We start from the raw sequence: 24,899 nt of genomic DNA on the forward strand, positions 1-24,899 counted from the left end.
AAATAAGCTTAACAAGAAATGATCCAAAACTCTATATAGAAAGCTGAAAGATATAAAGTAGATTTGAAAATAGAAAGATATTCCTTATTCTTGGTTGTGATATCTCAATATCAGCAAGATGTCAGTTCTGCCTAAGATAATTTTGAATTTCCTGAGATATAAATAAAAAAGTCCAGAAATAGATCCAACCTCATATAAAAATATAGTATAGTATAATAAAGATAGCATGTCACTTCACGTAGGTGAAGATAGTCTTTTCATAAATAGTGTTGGGACAACTGCAATCAGACAAATGTAAACTAAACTATAATGATACTAATTCTCACCCATAAGGTTGGTAAACATTTTAAAGATGACCACTGACAGAGATTCTGTCCTTGACCAAACTCTAGCCAGGCTCTTCTGAGCCCTCTTCTCTATTAGGCCTCAACCTTGGTTTATAAAGATTTGAACAAAATATGAATATAGTCTTCTAACAGCTCAGGAGGCATCCCTAGGATGCCTCTAGTCCCTTTAAACTGTCTGCCTGAGAAAATTCAAGGCTGCCAAAAGAATTTACTATTTGTTCCAGCTAACACGGGGAGATAGGGCCTCTGTCTTCCAGCCTTGGAGGATGGGAGGGTGGGAGCCTAACTTCAATAAGCCCCAGTTAGCAAAACCCAGTTAGTTGGGTTTCACATGGACCAATCACCCCTTCCAGCTTTTTGTAATTTTTCACTTCCTTGACTCTACTGAGCCTCCACTCACTCACTCCCTATTCCCTCGTTCTCTCTTTAAAATGCCCAGTCACCTCTGTACAAATGGAACTTGAGTTCTGCCAGACTCTTTTCCTTACTCCAATAATATATTACTGACTAAAATCTGTTCTTAACACTTTAATTAGTATGTGCTTTGCTTATCTTTGATAACATATATACTCTTTTGGCAAGGCTGTGAAAAAAATAGCTACTGTCATTCATATATTGCTGGTGTGAATGCAAAGAGGTACATCTCTATGGAGGGGAATTTGGCACTAACAAAACTACATATTTTCCCTTCAACCCAACAATCCCACTTCTAGGAATTAACCCATAAGATTTATCTTAAACAATGTGAAAATATATAACATGAAGTTACTCATTACAAAAATATGTGTAATTGCAAAATATTCGAATCTATCTAAATGTCCAAATATAAGAGACTGGTCAAATAAACTATCATTCATATACAAAAGAGCACTGTACAACTGTGAAAAATAATTATAAACAGACACATGCATGTTCTTAAATTTTATAATTTAAAAAATCCCTTTCATATGACATATATCTATGAAAGGGAATTTTTAAAAATTTTTACATATATGTAATGAGAGACAGAAAAAATTTAATGCACATAGCTTCTTATCATCACTAAAATAAACAGGGAAAATAAGCAACAAAGCACTGAAGTTAGTGACCTACAAGAGGTGGAGTAGGGATGAAATGGAAGGAACATGGGAAGGAATGACACTTCTCTGAGTATACAAATTGGATGTAGTACCTATTTACAGAAGAATTAGAATGGCTATCCAGGTTTACAAACAGCTTGCAGAGAGCAATATAAAATATTTTTGCATACTTATGCCATAAATTTGGGGTAATTTTTATGTTTATTTTTCACGTCTATTTTTATAATTACTAACTTTACAATGAACCAGTCTTGAATTTTTTCCCTTGGTTTATCTTTACCATACAATTACACCTAATATATCTCTTACACAACATATATGCAATACACCGATACTGATGAGGAGGAAGAAGCTAAAAGCAGAAGGCAAAGAAAAGCAAAAATCACAAATAAGCCTGGTCACGGTGGCTCAGTGGTTGAGTGTCAACCTATGAACCAGGAGGTCATGGTTTGATTCCAGGTCAGGGAACATGCCCAGGTTGTGGGCTCGATACCCAGTAGGAGGCGTACAAGGAGGCAGCAGGTCAATGATTCTCTCTCATCATTGATGTTTCTATCCCTCTCTCCCTCTCCTTTCCTCTCTGAAATCAACAAAAGTATATAGTTTTTAAAATCACAAGTAAGTTCTGGGCTGCAACTCAACAATCATTTCACCTGAATAAAGGTACTCTTCTATTAAGTCAATTTTTCTAACTTTCATAAACTCAACTTTGCATACATTTATATTTATAGTATATAAACAAATATAATCTAATTATATCCCAACAGACTTTCTAGTAGATAAAAGGAAGGCATGCACTCCATAGGCACTCACTAGTTCCAGAATACATTAGAAACATCCTAACCATAACCAAACCCTAACCATATGTTGGCTTCTTCTCATGCCATTGTTCATGGTATTTCCTCTCTACCCATGGACCCAGCTACATACATTGTGCTTGTTGAACTCCAAGACCAAATTCAAACGTTGTGGCCTCCTCTTCACAGTAAGATAGTTTTGACTTCCTTAGATTCCTTAAAGAACTATGTTGATACCACTTATGTTGTTTGACCTTTTCTTATTCTACCTCTGATCTTAATTAATGTGATCTTTCTATGTTATAAGCTCTTTAAAGCCTTATTTATCCTTGCTGAGCTGAACTGGTTACTTGACTAACAAGAGCTAAGTAATGACAACTTAACAAGTCAAAGTATTAAGAAAATGGAGCCTGTCTTCTACTAGCATTCATGAAACGGTAACAGACTAGCTTATTAGTGTGCAAGCTGGATAAAATTTCAGACCCTACAAGTTCTTCACAATTCAGAGAGTAAATGGCAGGGAAAAATGAAGAGATGGATAAACTTCCCTTCATTATCTTTTTATCGTTAAATTTTGAATATTAAAAATTGCCAAGACCTACTTTTAATATTTCTTAAAACATTTAGAAATCAATACATAATTAATAACAAAATTAGTTGGGTGCTACATATATGTGATAATAAACCTGACATTTGAATTCTTAAGAGTATTCTAAAACTGACGTGGTAAAGCACTCAAGTAAATAATATTATTCCTTTAATTAACAAGGTTTATCTCTTTGACCAAATGTTCAAATTTGTAGCTTCCAGTAAGAAAGGAAAGGTACACTCACCTATCCAACCAAATTAACCTCAACAGTTAATGAACTGTCCCAGTTTAACTGCCTTCACATCCTAACTATGCCTGAATGATATACAAATTATTTTTGATATGCTACTTTCTGGTATCTGATAAGCTATTAAGTACAAAATAACCATCATGTGTGCAGAGAGAGGGATAAAAGCAGACCTACTGATGAAGAGTGTAAATTGAAACACACTTTCTAGAGGGCAATTTTGGAAACACACCAAAAGCCTTAAAAATGTAAAGCCTGACAATGCAATTTTATTTCTTGTTATTTATCCTAATGACATAACTAAAAGGTACAAAGATTTAGCTTTAAGAATGTTGTTCATGACAAAAGCTGGTTATAACATAAATATCTAAGAATAGGAAATCAGTTCATTAATCCACAGAATCTCTTACCTTGAAATACCGTCAAACCAAATAAAAGTTATGTGGCTAGCATACTTAGTGAAACGGAAAATTGTTTATAATATAACAAGTGGGGAAAATGTTATAAAACTGTATGTGCAGCATAATCCTACTTTTAAATGCTATTTGCTTTATACACATTAAAAGAACCAATCTTGCATGCAGAAATATTAATTTTAATGTCTTTTTATCTGTAATTTCCTACATTTAATGTGTTTCATCTGCATATTTAAAATATGTACATTTTAAGAATAAACAGCACATTAATGATTGCTTAATTTGAGCAACTATTTATATAATCTATATTCTATCTATCTCTATAAATACTGTGATGAAAAAACATAAATAATAGACTAGTTTAAGTCAGAAAACAGTTAGAAAAAGGACAAAGAGACAGGTAATTCTATGGAGAATCCAAAACACGATGATAAATACACTAAATTTATCTCTGAACTTCCTGGCAACTTTTCATCTATACTAAAGAGAATCTATACTATCACACCATTTCATAATAGAAGATATATTAATTCTTCACAACAGAAAGTGCCCTGAGAATTTAGAAACAGAAACATGTTTTTAACTCAAAACAGGAATTTGTCTTTACTTTTCTATATGAACATCAAACTATTATATCTTCAATGGAGGTCTTACTAAAGGTATTTATTGCCCTTCAAAAATGACATTGAATTACAATTCAGTATTAAGAGATATTACTTATAAAAAAGGAAGATTTAAAAACCTAGAACACTAAACTAGCCTTTAAGTTCATCTTTCTATCTGTATGCATATAAAGCACTTGTAAAAGTTCATGACACAGAGAAGGTGTCGCACGTTGGTTTATTTCCTCCCACTTAATCAAATTTGAAATGTGTCAACACCATACCAGTTAGAAACAAAGAGGACAGTCCAATTTACTCAAGAAACATTTACTAAACACTTCCAATATGCCAGACTCTGAGAAAATAAATATTGAAATGATTTCAGTAAGCTTTTTCAAAAGAAGCAAGCACTATATTTTCCCCCAAAGTATTACAACATTATCAAGTTCATTTCAAAAATAGAACTCAAAGCTCATTAAGATCATTTGGAAATGAACAATTGAAAAGTGGCTGGGAAAACTTCAGCCAGCTTAGCCAGCTTTGTAATCATAAATTAATCACTAACAGCCTAATTAACATCTTGAAATAAGCTCCCCAGGGACACCCATCAGGCTGCCTAAAAACTTTGGTAAAATTTTTTTTAAACTGATGCATACTTCATAAACTTTCAAATAATCTACAAATGATTTCTCTACAAGATTACTACTTGGTGTCTTTAAATCTCTCCACAAACCGGGGCAAACATGTAAGGTATATAGAAATGGAAATGCAATCACAAACTAAAATTTTAAAGCACAAAAAAAATGACCACTATGCCTCTTTTCATTGGCCCTTTCCAGAAATGAATGAAGTTTAATTCTCATTTGAAAAGTTTGCTGCTAAGTATTAGTCATTCCTAAATTAAAAATGTAAGTCAATATATTCAAGAAAAACAGGGAAAACAGACTAAAAGATAAACTATAAAAAGGAAAACTGTGCTTCCAATTAAATCATCCAGAAAACATGGTTTAGTAAAGAAAAGGAAAATAAGGACATTCAGTTGTAAAATGACTTCAAAAACCTCAAAGCCAAGTAGATTTTTAAACTCAGAGCAGCAGTGCCAGGACACAAATGGCAGAAATTTCATAACAGGATAGGATGCTGCTGGCCTTAAGAACTTTGAATTTCTCTGCTTACCACAGTAAATAAAGACAGAACACAAATTTTGACCCAGATTTATTTATAAAGGGATATAAAAATTGGTTCAATTTCATGCTAGACCATCCTATCTAATAAAAGAGTAATATGCAAATTGACCATCACTCCAACACACAAGATGGCTGCCCCATGGGGTCAAAGATGGCTGCCCCCATGTGGACACAAGATGGCTGCCACAAGATGGCCAGCAGGGAAGGACAGTTAGGGGTGACCAGGCTGGCAGAGGAGGGAAGTTGGGGGTGACCAGGCCTGCAGGGAAGGGCAGTTGGGGGGGGACCAGGCCTGCAGGGGAGGGCAGTTAGGGGTGACCAGGCCTGCAGGGGAGGGCAGTTAGGGGTAAACAGGCTGGCAGGGGAGTGGTTAGGCTGGCAGGGGAGTGGTTAGGGGGTGATCAGACTGGCAGGCAGAAGCGGTTAGGGGCAATCAGGAAGGCAGGCAGGCGAGCAGTTGGGAGCCAGCAGTCCTGGATTGTGAGAGGGATGTCCGACTGCCCGTTTAGGGATCGGGCCTAAACGGGCAGTTGGAAATCCCTCGAGGGGTCCAAGATTGGAGAGGGTGCAGGCTGGGCTGAGGGACACACACACCCCTGTGCACGAATTTCGTGCACCGGGCCTCTAGTCTATATAATAAAAGCCTAAGTGTCCATTATGGCAGAACGACCAGAATGACCGGTTGCTATGGTGTGTACTGACCACCAGGGGGCAGACGCTCAATGCAGGAGCTGCCCCCTGGTGGTCAGTGTGCTCCCACAGGGGGAGAGCCGCTCAGCCAGAAGCACTCAGCCAGAAGCGGGTTCCATGGCAGCCTCTCCCCCCTCCACAGCAGCACTAAGGAGCAGCGAGCAGGCAGGCAGTAAGAAGCGAGGGGTCCTGGGCTGTGAGAGGGAAGTTAATGGTCTAAAATATCCGATATCTGTTAATGGTTTAAAATAATACTATGAAAAAGAGCAAGCAGATGATTATCTATTTTCATTTCCAATCTTTCTCCATTTAAAGGAAACTCATTTTTTCCATTTACAGAAACTCAATCCTTCTCTAAACTCCATTCAATGTACCATCTCATTTATTTCACTTTTAATGTTCTATTTAAACTCTATCTATAATTAATGAGTTCCTTAAAAATATCGCTACTGAACAGAGAAGAACAACTACCCAAATGCCTTGGCTGTTTCTTCTCACTTTCAACATTTGCCAGTCAATATCCTATACCAGTGATTTCCAACTGGTGTGCCGCAAGAACTTCTGAAACCTGCAATACCTAACTAATCAGGGGCACTCACCTCTTTTCCCTTAGTTCGTCAAATTAAAAAATGACAACAGCCAACACAACAGTAGCTGTCCGGTGTGAATGCATCAAAATTATACCAAAATGAATAAAAATTTTGAAAGAATAAAAATTATATAATTAGACCTCTTTTCCCTTAGTTGTCAAATAAAAAAAAAAAATGACAACAGCAACACAACAATAGCTGACGGTTGTGAGTGATTTAAAATTATACCTTTTTTTGTCAGATTGGCAAAAAATGTAATGTATTTTTGGTGTGTCGCAAAATTTTAGTAATTAGTTTATGTGTGCTATGAGATGAAAAAGATTGAAAACACTGCCCTATACGTATTTCCTGAGGTCTCTGTTGCTTCTTTCTTACCTGACACTCAATTGCCACATATATTCTTGCACTAATACTTTCTCAATAATTATTATCAGTTACTTCTATGCAGGACTACAATGACTCCCATCTGTCACATCTTGAAAAATTAAGAACTTTACATTTTAATACAAGGCTCCTTCCTGAATTGTCTCCCTGGCCTGAGTTATGCCTTTCTAAAATGCTGGATATGTGTTCTCAGCAAGAAAACATTTTAAAATTTCCTTTTATCAGCTTATTTATTATACTTCTAAAGGTTCCCTCCACTTTTCCTCTCCTGAACTAAACAACCACCTTCATTTATAGAACTCAGTTGATAAAAGTTCACATATTTTCATCAAACTAAATAAATAAATATGATGTGAAATAATTTACTCCTAATCCTACCTGGTTTAAACATGTCAAATATGACTCAAGATTATAAAATAACTTAAAACTTAATTAGGTCTCAAAGAAATGCCCCCAATCCTGTCTGCCTGTAGTAGCACTGACTTAAATACTTCATAAGAGGCCTGGGGTAATTTCTGAGCTTCCATAAATTTTTATGGAGATAGTACCAAAGAAAATGGGCCACCTTAAAATGTATCACATTCTTCATCTCATTATTCAGTTCCTCTAAGTCTATTCTTTCAACATAAAGACCCTGCCATAGCGAATTCTGATAAATCCTGTACTCAAAAGAAATTCCTCCAGGAAGCCATCATTAACGTTTGCTACTATTCTCACCACTTCAAACTAAAACATCTTCAATAACTTGAATATAAACCAGACTACAACTGTGTTGAATGAATAATAATATATGTACCTGCTATTGGGGGGAGATGGGGAGTGTCTGTGACTAAGCTCTAGTACACCAATGAATCACTTATTTCCTTAATGTAATTACATAATTATACATACATATATACCTCACATACTATATCACACATATATGGATAGTTTTATAAAGAAGTTTACTAGGTACTTTTTGGGAGTAATTTTAACAAGCATTTACCCAAGATGAAATAAGATCTTTGTTATGTGATAATTTAAGTACACTCAGCTACTTAAATAGGCTATTTTACAGTAAGCTTTAAGAAAAAAGTAAAAGGAATTTTTTAAAAATAATGTCATGATAAACACCTTTAGCACAATTTTTATTCATAAAAATTTATAAGCTAAGTACAACTTTCAGCTTGATATTATATAAAGGCACAGAGAAACTTCTCAGGAAGCATGAACAAAAATATGTCCTTGACTTTATCAAGCATATAAAAGTTTAATGGTAACAAAATATACTATACACATATACAAACACATCATACTTAACCAAAGTCAAAAAGATTGAAGGACAAAAGCCTTCACTGGATCTTCCTACATCTACCTAACCACTATTGTCTGTCTCATTCTTGTTCTTATGTGTTTATTTCTAGTCTGCAGATGCGGAATGAAGAGTCTTAAAAGGACTCAAGCCCTACAGACGGCATACACTTTTCAGGATTTATTAAGAAAACAAAAAGGGGGAGATGCGGGAAGCCACTGCTTGCCAATACTGTAGTGCACCAAGGAACACAGAAGGCCAATGAACCTTGGGCGTAAGCAGCTATTGTTTGTGTTGATATAGTGGTGGCTCAAGGCAATTCCCTAACCTGATAATCCTTTTACAGTTTACCAAACTTTACCTTTGATATGCCCATATGCATTGCTAAAGGGAAAATGTGTATTCAAGTAAATAATTAGGGGATCAGGCAGAAGTCGGTGTGCCTCTTCAAGAAAGAGGTCTCCACATGGCCCCCAATGCCTTATGAATTCAAAGTAAATAAATAAATAAAATGTTTATTTTAATATTAAAAGTTATTTTGCTTTAACAGAAAAGTCACTAACTTGAATTAAATTGCTTTACCATTTAAATAATTTATAAGTGACAGTATCATCTATTAGTGACAATAACACTAATAGAATTAAAAATAAAATTGACTGTTTGTATATTTAATTTAGAACACATACTATCAACCTAAGAAAATAAATGAATAAGAAAAAAACCACATTCAGCCTTAGCTGATTTGGCTCAGTGGATAGAGCATCAGCCTGCAGACTGAAGGGTCCCAGGTTCAATTCCAGTCAAGGGCACATGCCTCGGTTGTGGGCTTGATCCCCAGTGGGGGGCATGCAGGAGGCAGCCAATCAATGATTCTCTCTCATCATTGATGTTTCTATCTCTCACTCCCTCTCCCTTCCTCTCTGAAATCAATACTCAAAGTGATGAATAGCAAGAACCTAGAACCAAGATTACTCTGCCCAGCAAAGCTATCATTTAGAATTAAAGGTCAGATAAAGAGCTTCACAGATAAGAAAAAGTCAAAGGAGTTCATTACCACCAAACCAGTATTATATGAAATACTGAAGGGTATTCTTTAAGAAGAGGAAGAAGAAGAAAAAGGTAAAGATAAAAATTATGAACAACAAAGTGACAACAAATAGTAAAAAATCAAGTGAATAAAAAATCTGATGAACAGAATAAACTGGTGAATATAATGGAATCAGGGGCATAGAAAGGGAGTGGACTGACAATTCTTGGGGGGCTCGGAGTGTGAGGGGTACAGGAAGAGATTGGACAAAAATCTTACACCTATGGATGAGAACAGTGTGGGAGGGGGGTTAAGGGCATGGGGTGGGGTGGGGATTGGGTGGAGAGGAGCTATGGGGGTAAAAAGAGAGGAACAACTGTAATAATCTGAACAATAAAGATTAATTAATAAAAAAATAAAATAACATTCAAAATCACTGAAATGTTATCAAGTGGTGACTGTACTTAAAACTGGGTATTTAAAAATGTAAATATGAAACTATTTCACACTTAACCCTTTGCACTCGCTTGCTTTTTTCTTGATTCCTGCTACCGATGCTAACCGTGTTGAGTCACACTTGACATCCGAGTGCAAAAGGTTAAAGTTAATAATCATAAAATTTGTAAAATAGTCCTCCTGATTTATAAAGTGATTTTAAAAAGATATTTTTACCTAAATTAACAACTATCCACTGTCATCATTAATGTAATCCTTAATCTATCATATATTACTAGAGGCCTGGTGAATGAAAATCATGCACGGGGGGGGGGGGGGTGTCCCTCAGCCCACCTGCACCCTCTCCAATCTGGGACCCCTTGGGGGATGTCCGACTGCCAGTTTAAGCCCAATCCCTAAACCAGCAGTAGGACATCCCTCTCACAATCTGGGATTGCTGGCTCCTAACCACTTGCTTGCCTATCTGCCTGATTGCCCCTAACCACTTCTGCCTGCCAGCCTGATCACTGCCTAACCACTCCCCTGCCAGCCTGATTGCCCCCAAATGCCCTCCCCTGCTGGCCCAATTGCCTCCAACTGCCCTCCCCTGCCAGCCTGGTCACCCCCAACTGCCTTCCCCTGCAGGCCTGATCACCTCCAACTGCCCTCCCCTGCTGGCCTGATCTTGCCCCCAACTGCCCTCCCCTGCCAGCCCAGTTGCCCCCAAATGCCGGTCTGGTCTCCCCCAACTGCCCTGCCCTGCTGCCCTGATCACCCACAATGGCACTTCCCTCGTGGCCATCTTGTGGCGGCCATCTTGTGGCAGCCAACTTGTGATGATGATCTTGTGATGATGTTGCACAAGGGCATCGCGCGAGGGCGTGACACCACCTAGGCTTTTATTATATAGGATTATTCTCTGGAATAGTTGTTGTAGCACAAGTAAGAATATTTTTCCAGTTCCCAAAAAACAGAACTTGAACTTTTGACAAATAAACTCACTGAAGAATAAAGATTAGCTTAATTTCACATGAATTCCTGGACATAGAGTAGAAAATTAATGTCTACTTCCTAGAATTGTTATTTTCTGAGTTGACATTAGAGAAAACATATGAAAGTCTCCAATGAGAGACCTGGGGCTAGAATTAGAGATCAACATTAACAATGACCTCCACATTGTCAAAGCAAGTGGTCAATTCTGTGATACCACCTTATCCAGACTCTCAGAAGCATTAGAGATAGGTTTACGATCGATTCTTCTTGAAACACTTCCTTCTGTGGGCTGTTGTGACACAACCATCTCCTACTTTTCTTCCTACCCAGCTTGCTGCACTTGCTCAGACTCTTCTACCAGTCTTTTCTCCCCTGAATGTACAAGGCCCAGGGACATCATGATTTTCCTGTCTATACCTGTTCCCCCAATCATCTCATCTTAGTATCATGGCTTTAAATACAATTCTATGCTAAAGACTCCCAAATCTATAACTTCAATTCTGACCTCTTTAGGCTCTTTTATCCAATTGCCTCTTCAACAAGTCCACTTGAATATTAATAGATATCAATCAAACAGAAATCATGAATTTCCACTACAGACCAGTCAGTCTTCCTTGTAAAAGCAAATGACACCACCATTCTCCCAGAGTTCATCATTCTCTTTTCCTTACACTTTACGTCAATCCACTATAGGATCAATTCTAAAACAGAGACCAACTCAGTTCACTTCTCACCCACAGACCTATGTTTCTTTAAAATAAAATAACACAGAAAAACTGGTAACAGATGCAACAGAAACAGCATTTATTCACCCAAAAAGACTGAATCAAAGTGTGTATGAAAGACCAGCACAGATGATTGCTTAGAAGCACCGCAGATGCAATCATGGAAGAGAATTAAGAGCCTGACAAAGCAGAATATAAGAAGCTATGAGAGGGTAGAAAGTCCATTTAGAAGCAACTGCACTCCACAAATCTGTACTATCTCATCAACCTTCACCATTTGTGTGAATGACTGAATCTTCCAGTTACTCTAGTTACTCTATGAGGAAAAGAATATAGGAGAAAAATATATTTTGGAAAACGTATTTGTTTCTATTTTAGTAGCATCTTCAAATAATAGGTGCTAATAAGAATGGGATGTGAATTTAAAAACTATGAGACATAAGAAAAGTAATTAAGTTACTACATACTGTACAGAGATCCTTATATTGCAGCTTTTGGAATTTTGTATCTGTGTTTCCTGCACATAGTTCCACATAACCAAGAACAACTTGAAACACAGTATTATGAATGGCTTGGGTGAAGTGCATATGAAGTTGATCCATTGCTGTCTATGGAAAGAAAACACACAACATAATTACATGTTATTAAAAAAATTTCAACAGTTTTGAAAAACATAGGAAAAAGATCTTTACAGATTATAGCTACAGCACAAAGATCATTATTATATATAGAATTATAATTGTAATGTTGATTATTTGCAAATAACCCATTAAATAACCACATCATACAACTAAAGATAAATCTGAATTGAGAGCACTGCTCTGTTGGTCTGCATTTATGATTGGTAGCCATTCTGTTCTTTTTTCAAATATGTCTGGCATAAACACACATTTGGATCCCCTCTGCCATCATTTCCTTAAATTGTTCAGGATACTTCTCAATGGTCACCTTCTCAGAGAAGCCTATCCTGACCATCCTAATACATAAAAGGCCAGGGTTGTAACCACCGATCACGACTGAAGGCTGACCAACCCAGAAGTCCTTCTGTCAGCGCTGGGTTGCTGTGGCGACCCAGCACTGACTGCCCAGGGAGCTGAGACCCAGAGAGAGAGGCAGGGTCTGATCCACAGCCTCAGTGGCAGCTGATGATCAGTACTTGCCTCTCTCTTTCTCTCCCTCTCTTTCTGAGCTTCGCCAACAGCTGGGCTTTTCTTTCTCTCCCAGCCTACGTGGGGGCTGCTGTTCAGCCCCACCTCTCTGATCAGGCCCAGGGATAGGCCTGGAGATGCTGACTGGCATAGGAACCGACCAATCAAAACCAAATGTGGGTGCTATGAAGAACCAATGGCTGTCTAGAAGGTGGAGCTTTTGACACTGACTGGCATAGGAACTGATCAATCAGAACCAAATGTGGGTGCTGTGAAGAACCAATGGCTGTCTAGGAGGCAGAGCTTTTGATGCTGACTGACATAGGAATCGACCAATCAGAACCAAATGTGGGTGCTGTGGGGAGCCAATGGCTGCCTAGGAGGTAGAGCTTCTGATGCTGACTGGCATAGAAACCGACCAATCAGAACCAAATTGGCCAGCAGAGGAGGGCAGTTAGGGGCGATCAGGCAGGCAGGCAGAGGCAGTTAGGGGCGATGAAGCAGGCAGGTGAGCAGTTAGGAGCCAGCGGTCCCAGATTGCAAGAGGAATGTCCAACTGCTGGTTTAGGCCCGATCCCCAAAGCATCCCCAATTGGAGAGGGTGCAGGCTGGGCTGAGGAACCCCCCTCTGTGCACGAATTTCTAGTCTTATATAAATCAGTACTTTACATCACCCTATCCACTTACTCTGATATATATTTCTTTATAGTACTTGTTTTCTCTGACATCATATTCATTTATTTTTTTAACGTCTGTCTTCCTCACTAGAAGATAAGATACATGACGGCCTATATCCTCACATGAGGTGCCTGGAGCAATGAACAAAAGTAGGTACCAACAGATATTTACTGAGTGAATAACTTTCTCTAATGGGGAAAATTAGAAGTTATAATCATATTTTCAAAGGTCTTCTAACCCCCAAAAATACCAAGTATTTTCTTTCTTATATTTTTTGTAGGTATAGCTTAGGACATGAAAATTAATAAAGTACATTAAAAATTTTATTTACTCAGATTTAAAAATGCAAGTACAGTTTAAATGACTTAGTAAGGCCTTAAATTTCATTCCAAGACAAGAAACCATTTAATGGAAGAAAGCATTTCCATCTATCATGTTTAGATGTTCTGTAGATACTAGTAGTATATCACCCTATAGACAAAGAAGGTACAACTAACTTTCCAACCATGGCCCCTTTTTCAAGTTTTTTCAAGGAAGTGATTGAGCAGTAAAAGTATGTAAAGCCAAGCATAGAGGGAGTACAAGGACATTCTGGGGTAAGAGAACCCTTTGAAAAAAATCTGATAAATGCAATTTATCTGTTTTACAGACAAATGTGCACAGTGCATGAGAGTGTATACACTACTCCGAGGGAGTCATGCAGGCCCACCTAAGAACGATGGAGCTCCCAATAAAGAAGTTCTCATTCAGAACCAAAAGATGAAGTAAAAGAGACTACATATCCTCCCCACAGAATTACGTTATACTATACTTGTTTTAAAACCTACATGAAATTGTGAAAATATTAAACCTGACAAACACTTCACATTTCAAAACAAACTTCTGTAATATTTTAATCACACTATATACTATACTCTGAGCCTATGTGAACAACCATGTTACTACTGTGAAGACAGCTAAAAAATTTACTTTGTTAAATGAAACTTTAAGGACACACCATTAATAATATTCAGACTTAAGCAATGATGAATATCAGCAGATGCCTAATATTAAAAAAGCAACCTTTCAAGACTAACCTGTGTTTTTCCAAGAAGTCGATAAGCTTGTTGAACCTTGGTATAATGATTAATGTCAAAATTCTTGCAGATTTTAGAAAGAGCCACATCCAACTGTTCCTACGTAAGTAAAAGAGGCGGCAAGAGGCGGTTAAATAATTATGTTTTCAAGTCAATGGGAAAACATTAAAATTAACCTATCACTTCTAATTAATATTTAAAGCCATTTACTATCACAATGATTTATTTAATAGTAAAAAGCAAATAAAAATATAAAGAAATTATAATTCTCATTAGTTACCAATTATAATCAAATTTTACTGATATGTTATTACCATGTTTTTAAAAAAACACATGTCTAGTGTTTCAAGAGACACAAAATCTGTATAATAGCTACCAAAAAAATTTTAGTTTTGTAATTTTTACTTAACTCTATGTTCCTTAATCTACTAAAATCTTATAACTATATGAACTGAATTTGTGCAACTATTAAAAAATAATAAAACACTTCTATTGTAATCACTAAAAAGTAATTCTCAACAAAATACATTGACCTTAAAATACATACCTTACTTTTATATCTAAATTCAACAACTTTGTGGATTTCTATATCAATTATTTCATTTTAAAATAATGACTTTTCTACATACATACAGAAACTATTGCATATTAAGAGTGAATAAATACAGAGCTTTCAAAAGAAAATCCTCATTAAAATTTTAGGTGATTATATGCTTAAAAGATTTCAGAGCAGTTATCTTTAGATTTATCAAATAGTCATTCTTATAATTAGTAAATAATTGCATTTATTATCAAAAACTACTTTCACAAAAGGTCATTTGAAAGTCCAGACTAATTTTTATAACTACCCTTATCAGAAAAACAATAAAATATAAGAAACCAAATAATTCTTATTAAATTTATAAAAATGAATACCCTGCTTAGCAAAGATTGCCAAGGAAAAAGATGAACTCTGAATAAGTGACAGACGAAAAGCAAAACTTCATTTATGCTAACAATGACATATTTTTTCCTTTCCAGTTCTGACATTTTGATGAATTATAGGAAATATTATTGAGGTTAGGAATTTAGGAGAGTTTTCATCAGCCAATAATCATTCTTAAATAAATTAACTCACTAAACTAAAAATTCGTAATTGATGATAAAAAAATAATTAACATGGTAAGTATTTTGGCTATAATTTACATGAGAACATACCTACGACTAAAATTTGAGGATCTTTCTGGATATAATGATATTTTCAAATACTGTTTTCAGATCCTATAATTTCAAAAGTAATCTGCTTGCATTTACAAATAGATTAACATTTACTTGACCATGTACAGATATTCCAAATGCAAAACAACAAATATAGCATAGTGATCTAGAAACACTGGTAAAAACACAAAAGTCAAAACATACGATGTATCTATGCTATTCAAAAACCTCTGAAAAAAGCCAATTAACTTCTGATGTAATCCTTCTTACCTCAATTTGTTCTAAAGTATCTTGCAGCTTTGAGTTCAGTTCACTATTAAATAAAACAGAGAGTTAGATGTGCCTACCTTTAAAAGAGACAAACTAAGTGCTAAATACATGTTAGCTGAATAAATAGTCAATAAGTTCACAGATCAACAGTATGAGCAGTAAGTTGTGCTACTGGTTCTATAACAAGGCAAAATAAAAAAAATAAAAAAGAAAATAAAAAGATTATGAAGAAACTAGAGGTGCAGTGCACAAAATATAGTTAAGTCTTCTTTTAAAAAAATATTTTTTATTGACTTCAGAGAGGAAGGGAGAGGGAGAGAGAGATAGAAACATCAATGATGAGAGAGAATCATTGATCAGCTGCCTTCTGCATGCCCCACTTGCATTAACTAACATGTTAATTGACCGTACCTTCACGATTCCCACCAACCAATCAGGAGTGAGTATGCAAATTAACCCAACAAAGATGGTGGGTTAATTTGCATACGCAGGCGCCGAGCACGGGGTGGGATGCTTGCATCGCCACCATGGTGATGACGCAGGCGTTCTGCACCACCCCAGCAGCTCCGCACCACCCCAGCCGCTCCAGGCCTCTGGTCAGTGTGGCAAGGCAGAAAGGTGGCTCCGGGCCAGAGCAGAAAGGCTGCTCCGGCCAGAACGAAGGCGGTGCCGGCAGCCAGGAGAACGAAGGCCCATTCTTGCACAAATCTTCATTCGTGCATCGGGCCACTAGTAAGACAATAAAACATTTTAAATCCCATTTCTGTAAAACAAATACCTAAAATAAAGGAGACTTGCCCAGCCGGTGTGCCTTGGTGGTTGAGCGTCAACCTATGAACCAGGAAGTCATGGTTCAATTCCCAGTGAGGGCACATGCTGGGTTTCAGGCTCAATCCCCAGTGTGGGGCATGCAGAAGGTAGCTGATCAATGATTCTCTCTCATCATTGATGTTTCTATCTCTCTCTCCCTCTCCCTTCCTCTCTGAAGTCAATAAAAAATATTTTTTTAAAAGAAGACTTAACTATATGAAGGTATATGAAAAAGACTAAAACCTTTAATAAAGGTTCTCACAAAATGATTTCCTAGAATAAGTGAATTTTTAATCAAAGTCCCAGCAGCATTTTGTTTTGTTTTTACTTTACTGAATCTGACAAACTGTTTCTAATATTTATGTGGAAACTGAAAGGGCTATAAATAGTCAAGAATATCTTGAAGAGTAATGCTGGAAGACATATACTAAAGCTTATAAAGTTACAGCAATAAGACAGTGTCAACATAAGTATACATAAATAAATCAACAGAACAGAATACAAATAAAGGACAAAATGCTTGAACAAATACTTGACAAAGGAGATATCCAATTGGCCAATAAATTTTTTTTTGGCCAATAAATATTAATAGCCAGTCCAATTAGGGATTCAGGAAATGCAAATTAAAACTACAATAAGGCAACTTAATAGGTAATCAGAATGGCTAAAAATATTTTCAAAAAATTAAACATTACTTCGACAAATGTTGGCAAAATGTAGAGCAAATGAAACACCAATTCTGTACTGGAGGAAGGGGATATTGACACCTCTCTGGAAAATTGTATTATCTACTGAAACTCAACAGGCACTCTATATCCCGTGAATCCTAGATATGCGTCTAACAGAAATGCATACACAATTGTTGAGCATCATTTGTAATAGGAAAATGCTCGGTTTCTAGAAGGTAATTACACAAATATGTTCACTTTGTAAAAATTAATTAAGTTATACACTTGGGATATGTGACTGAATCTCATTTTGTTCCCTTTAATTCTCCCTAGGTTAGTTAAAAACAAACAAAAGAGAGAGAACTATCATTATTTGAATCATAATATCTCATTACTAAAAAAGATATTTGATATCTAACAAAATAAATACAACCACAGAGAAAACATTTTAATAAAAAGATTAAGAGGTAAGTAAAATAGTAAGAACAGGCAAAAGATGTACTTTGATACAGCAAAATTATACAAGGCTTTTTACAACTGTTATCTGATTATAAATTTGATTCTCAAAGTCCAGCAACAAAAGCAAATAGGGCCACAGTAGACAATCAGTGTCTGTAATATCAAAACAAACTCAAGGTAGGGGGTGGGTACAAAAAAAAAATCCCCTTTTCTGGCATTAAGTTCTGAGAGAAAGTTTTGCCAGTCTTGATAAGGAGACAATAACCTTTACTCTTAAGGCACAAGGATTTATGCCTGAAAAATAGCCACAGATATTAATAGATTAAGGGAATTCTTATAGACAGAACTGAAATTTTCCTTAAAAATATGATTATGGGACAATTTCTGTGATACCTCCCAAAAAGAATAAATGAATGAAGATAAAAATGAGTGTTAAAGGCACCAAAGTAATACCCCTAAAAGGATAGTCATGATAGTGCCTTAGAATAACAAAGAATTAAATAATTCCTTTCCCACCCCCTAAAAAATCAGCATCTTTTCCCAGAGTTCCTTGTCCCATGTTCACAGCACAGTGTGTGTTATAGTGAGGAATATCTGTGACTATCTCTCTAAGCACAGACTGTGGCTTATTGCCCAGTGACCTCCCAGGACTAAATAAACTCACATGGGACTCAAAGCAGATAAAAAAATATCTGCTGAGTCAAATCTGCAATTCAAACAAAATGGCAAAATTTTATCATCATGCCATTAGCCCCTACTTTCTACCTCAATAAAGAAAACTATAGAGATGGGTAAAAAAAGGAAAATGGTTTAGAAGAAAAAGAACAACACTAGCCTCTAAGTCTATAGGTGCCTTAACAAGAGAGAAAAAAAGATACGCAGAGCTAAAACAAGTTCTACTCCTCTACCACATGGGGCTCAAAAGCCCACCTAAGGCTAAAGATAGACACAGGTTGGAGAGGCAAGAATACCTGGAATAGTAAGTAGGTCAGAACCTGTAAACATATTCTTCTTTTTTTTTTAATATATTTTTTATTGATTTTTTACAGAGGAAGGGAGAGGGATAGAGAGTTAGAAACATCGATGAGAGAGAAACATCGATCAGCTGCCTCCTTCACACCCCCTACTGGGGATGTGCCCGCAACCAAGGTACATGCCCTTGACTAGAATCAAACCCGGGACCCTTCAGTCCGCAGACCGATGGATGCTCTATCCACTGAGCCAAACCAGTCGGGGCAACAAATTCTTTTATGGAATTATTTTGAGCTTGAAGAAAAAAGAAATATACCTAAATTCACTAATAGGTGAGAGTAATAATTTCTTTAGCTTCTAAATTGAAAAAAATGGGCTTTAGTGTTTATAAAATTATTATAAACCTAGATGTGTTTGTTGCTTCTATTATTTATGGTTGCAATGATTATATATACTGGGTATTAAGAGTTCATGCAAGCCCTGGCCAGGTAGGTCAGTTGGTTAGAGCCTCATCCCAATATGCCAAGGTTGCAGGATCGGTCCCCAGTCAGGGCACATATAAGAATCAACCAATGAATGCATAAATAAGTGGAACAACAAATCATTCTCTCTCTCTCTCTCTCTCTCTCTCTCTCTCTCTCTCTCGCCCTCCCTCCCCCTTCCTCTCTCTTTAAAATCGATAAATAAAAATTTTTTAAAAGGGTTAATACAAACATGGTAATGAAAATAATATGAACAAGATTTTAAATATAAAATATATAAATTAAACATTTTGGTTTTATTAAAAATGCTTTCAAAAGTGACAACTCCGTTTTGACAACAATTTACTACTAATTATAAATACATATATAAAAATTATGTGATTAAGGAGTGGACATCTTAACTGTACAGCCTTTAGAGAAGCCCTTCACCACACTTGGAAACATAAATTCAAGTCATTTAAGTCAATTAATCTAAGTATGTTAAAAGGATCTATTCAGAAACATTTGGGTAAATAAAAGCTACATTATTGTCAAAAAAATTAGTAGTTCTAAGATGGAAGGCTAAAAGCTATTAAAGGCTATTTACAAGCTTAATGGAATGAATCAAACAATTTTGGGGGCATTTTTACCATCACTGCAGAAAATATTAGAGATAACATGTCCATAAATAACTAATTTTGTTCCTTTGTACAGCTGATCTAGGACATACACTTGCAAAATGAGTCCTAAAAAGGTTGCACATAAATCCAAATTTTGTACAAATCTGACCATACAAGAAGACAAGATGGTATGAAGATAATTAGCTTCTTAATGATCTTTCCTCGCTATGCTATTAATGAGCCATGTGATTTAAGTCTAGTCTCTTAATATCTCTGAGCATCAGTTTCCTATACAAAAGTGGGCTAGTTCTAAAGATTGTTACCATCTCTTACGTTTCCAGATTCTATTATATTGTGAACACCAGTTACCCAGTTTTCACATCTCTGAATATTATTAGATAAGGTGTTAAAACTGTTAGAATAAACTTAAGTAAAATTTATACTTGTAAGATTATAGTGTATGTCCATGGCCCATGAAAATTCCAGTCTCTTTAGATCAGATTTATTCCAGTGGTTTCAATCTGTTCACAGCTGGCAAAGAATTTATCAATAGACCTCAAGAGAAAATTTGATTTTAAATATTTTAAAGCCAGACTAACAACCCTGGAGTATAATGAAGTGTCCAACTGATCCTCCAAACCATAAATACACTGTGAAATAACTCCTAAGATCACTTTGAATCTAGCCAGCAGATCTCTGTCCTGGCTCTGTTCAGAAATCCCTGACTAAGCCAGAACGCAATCATTCACTGCATAACAAGCTCAGAGTCGTTAGTAAGGATACCAAGGATATCAAAACATCTCCAAACTTGAATTGTAATTCTAGAGCAGAGATCAGGCCAAGAAGCCAAATCTAGCCAACAGCCTATGTTTCTAAGTAAAGTTTTATTGGAGCACAGCCACATGAATTTGTTACATATTAACTATGGCTGCCTTCCTGCTACAAGGGCAGGGCTGAATAGTTGTAACCAAACCTAAAATATTATTATACATCCCTTTAAAGACAAAATTTGCCAAACCAGTGCTCGAGTTCAGTGGAAGACTTTTTGGTTGGTCAAGTGATCAAAGTTAAAACAGAAATAGGTACATGCGAATACCATATACTTGAATTTACTTGTACATTGTCATTTTAACTAACACTGTATTTAAATGTACTTCACTCAGTCATTTCTGATTTAAAGCCACTGTCTTTTCATTTGATTTGAGTTTTAACTTCTTAGTCTCATATAAGCCAAATCACAAATAAATTGTATGTAATTTCAAGTTTCAGTTTTTCTAAGATGAAATAGAAATTTAGAGACAAATGAAAAACAATCCGAATGCCAAGTCATGTTTAGTTACTTTATATCCCCCAATTTTCATATGTTGTCTCATCTTCAAAAAATTAAAAAAGAAATTTTTCTTTAACAACATGGTTTGTTTACCCAATGCATTCAACTTAACTTTCAAACAATACGTTTTGTTTTTCCATTGCATTCAACTTAACTGCTTCATTTCATTGGTTTACTTACTTAACATAAATAACAGTAACAAACACAACTGGCAGAAACAGGTCTAGGAAAATAATACAATTAACTACTAAAGCAGAATAATAAAAACTGGCTTACTAGCCATGAGCTTCCCACTGTATATAATAGTTATACATTATTAGGTAGTACAGTGCAGTAGTGGTTAAAAGCAACAAGCTCTGCATTCTAACAGACCTATGTTTAAATCCTGGCTCTGCCACTTATTTTACAAAGCATCAATTCCTCATCTATAAAACAGAGACAATAACAACAACTCTGGAGGAATATTTTATCAATACTAAATATAAAAAGTAAGGAAAATGACTAGTACAGAGCTTGACATATAGTAAAGGCCAAACAGCTTCCAATAATATTATCATAACCATCATCATGATTCAACTTGTAAAAGCTAAAAAATAAAGCTCTAGTGAGGAAACCTTAATAAAATCTAATTTAGAATGACCGTACAGTCAGTGCTGCCTTAGCTAACAATGCCTAGCTTCCACTGCCACTCCTATAAATGTCAATATTTTCCATTCCTGCAGGGGTATAAGAAGTGAGCATTCACAGCATGAACATCTCTGATGCTCTTTGTTTGTGTACTCTGTGCTCTTAACTGGAATATTATCCCTCAGTCCAGCCTTTTAACTGCCTGTTATTTTAAACTCCTAGAGAACAAATAAATTGCAAAAGCTCTTGGCATAACAAGGAACAGCACCTCACGCAGATAAACATTAAATAATACTTCACGCTTGTCTCATTATCTAGGAGTAAAGAGTCTGACATAGATGACTTCTCTAGGCGACTGGTGAAATTTAGAACATCAAGTAAAAAGAGAAAAATTCTAAAAATATCTAAAAAAAAGAGACTCTTTATGATGAAATGAGGAGAATAGCATATGATGCTATCCTACAAAATGGAAGGCTAGAAAGTAACTGATCAATGCCTTCTATTTTTTTACAAAAAAATAAATTTTCTTTCAATCATGTGTGTGGACAAAATTAAGATCATTTCAAAATCTAAAAATGTACCTCCCATGTATCCCATATAAAAAAACAATTCTTAGAGATAACTAACAAAACAAGACAAAATAATACACAAAAAAAGATTATAAAAAATGTAAACAACTATTTAAAATCATAAACCAGAAAAAAAGATATCTTAATGTATTATTTTAAATTACAATTAAAACTACTAGGAAAATTCATCAGCTGTAAAATTAATTAATAGGCTGTGGTTTACTCCAGGGAAATGGAAAGGAAAGGAATAGGATAGAGAGAAAATCCTTTACCTTTTCCTTTTGTTTAAAACAGTATGTTTTTGCCATGTGATTTACTTAACATTCTTTTAAATGGTGTGGCGTGGGGGAAGGAGGCAGAGTAAAACAAGTTAAAATAAAAAGGAGTGCAGGCAGGGTCAGAATAGCACGGTATCAATAATTTGGCCCAAGCAGAGAGGGCAGGTACATATTGCTAAAAAGGAATCAAGGGCAACAGAAGAAGAATAGTCCCTAGTACTGCTGTATTTGTACGTAAAAGCTGTGTTCATTATTCTATAATTTAAAAAAGTATCACAACCTATAATTTTCATTCAACTGCCAAGATTATAATAATGGGGAAAGGAGGAGGTATGGTAATGATTATGAGAATTAAGTACAGGCATTCCTTCATACCCATGGGGGTTTGGTTCTAGGACTCTTGCAGACAAAAACACCTGTGGATGCTCAAGTCCCTTATGTAAAACTAGAGGCCCAATACACGAAATTCGTGCACTGGGGGCGGGGGGGAGGGGGGGGGCCTGTGCCCTCTTGTAGTCCAGGAGCCCTCAGGGGATATCTGACTGATGGCTTAGGCCCGTCAGTAGGTCATCCTTAGTGCTGCCACTGTGCTCACCAGCCATGAGCCTGGCTCGGGGCTTCTGGCTGAGCGGTGCTCCCCCTGTGGGAGTGCACTGACCAGCAGGGGGCAGCTCCTATGTTGAGCGTCTGCCCCCTGGTGGTCAGTGCACATCATAGTGACCGGTTGTTCGCCATTCAGTCGATTTGCATAGTACCCTTTTACTATATAGGATGGTGCAGTAGTTGCACATCACATATTTGCATATAGGCTATAGCAGGGGTATGACTACACATCACTTAATTTGGGTGAATTCAGCATAGTACTCAGCGTGTGGCAAATTCAAATTTTGATTTTTTGGAACTTTATGGGTGTTTTTTTCTTTCTAATATTTTTTGATCCATGGTTGGTTGAATCCACAGATGCAGAACCCACAGATATGGAGGGCTGACTATATATCTGTCTATGTTAAAGTACAATACTCAACAAAGGATTTCTGATGGTATGCAAACTTTTCAGTGCATAATCCATAATACGCTCAGGTTCACTCAACTAGTTTCTTTCAAATGAAATTAAAAATAATAAAGAAGTTCTGACTTTTAAGAATAACTGTTCTTGAAACTAATTTGGATAAATTTCAAAAAAGAAATTATATGCTTCATTCAGATGTACTTGAACATAAACACACTCTGATTCTTATATCCTAGCAAATCCCAACTGTATGTCCTACTATCAATCAACTCAAAAAAAGTCATATAATATAAAAATGTTCCCTGTCAGTTATAAAAGTAAAAAAAAAACTGGTGTTACAGTATCTTAATTAAATATGCTGAAACAAAAAATAAATATGCTGAAACACAGCACATCTCAAGGAAGATACAAGGTACTAAATAAGGACCTGTTTTCTTTCATTTTTCAACCAACAGATTACATCATTATTACTTGGTATTTCATGTTTTAAACTATATAGTCATATAACCTGAGACTTACTAGGTATACAATCAATGGCTCTTTGTACAGAAGCAAATATGTGAGTTCTTTTTTCCTCCTTTCCAAATCATGTAATCTACTCCTAAGACTCAGGGTCCCTTCCTTCTACCAAAAAATTTATTTCCAATAAAGGATCAATGTAACTAGGAAAGAAAGGAGGAATATAAAATCTACCAAGGAAAATTAAGAAGTAGACAAGCAGGTTCACTATACATATGAACTTGACAACAATATATTTTTTTAAAAATCACACCAAAATTCAAAAATGCTCTAAATCATAGTTTTCTTAAAGGACATTTCTAAAGGAAATGTATTTCATAATTCTCTAGTCATCCACAGGAATGAAAATAAATATAAATATTAACAAAAATCAAAGTGTAAATTCAGTTGGAAATTAATTACTATTCCCATGATTACCAGAGTGTTAAATGATCTTTCATTCTGATTCACTCAGGTCCAAGCAAAGACTAAATCTTTGCTTTGGCTAAATTCCACAGCTCCAGGTAAATTAAAGGAATAAAGTGTTGATGAATCATGTCTGAAGAGACCAAGAAGAGGTTCAATATTGTATTCAGAAGACCAGGAAAAAAAGTGCAAAAGGAAATAAATGTGTACAATAAAAAAAAAAAGGTGCATCTAATTAATTAAGGCAAAAATAAAAAGAAATTGTAATAAAATTCCTGCCATTTTCATGGACTCAACTTGATGACATATCAAATTATTCTACCTGTATATCCCATGTCATATATCTACAAGAAGTGAACAAACTTCTCATGTTCTCCCAACTAGGATGAAATAAGGGTGAAATA

General features: G+C 35.8%; 1 protein-coding gene across 1 annotated transcript in view; it reads right to left on the reverse strand.

The window, feature by feature from the left end:
• The window catches only part of VPS50 (VPS50 subunit of EARP/GARPII complex), a 119,208-nt gene that overhangs the window by 60,954 nt on the left and 33,355 nt on the right, over nt 1-24,899 (reverse strand). The window contains exons 10-12 of the mRNA XM_008149054.3: nt 15,769-15,811; nt 14,302-14,400; nt 11,867-12,007 (exon numbers count right to left, since the gene is read on the reverse strand). Of these exons, the coding sequence (XP_008147276.3) occupies nt 11,867-12,007; nt 14,302-14,400; nt 15,769-15,811 (283 nt within the window). The remainder of the gene's footprint in view (nt 1-11,866; nt 12,008-14,301; nt 14,401-15,768; nt 15,812-24,899) is intronic.

The sequence above is a fragment of the Eptesicus fuscus genome, chromosome 14 (assembly GCF_027574615.1).
Source record: "Eptesicus fuscus isolate TK198812 chromosome 14, DD_ASM_mEF_20220401, whole genome shotgun sequence".
Lineage (NCBI taxonomy): Eukaryota > Metazoa > Chordata > Mammalia > Chiroptera > Vespertilionidae > Eptesicus > Eptesicus fuscus.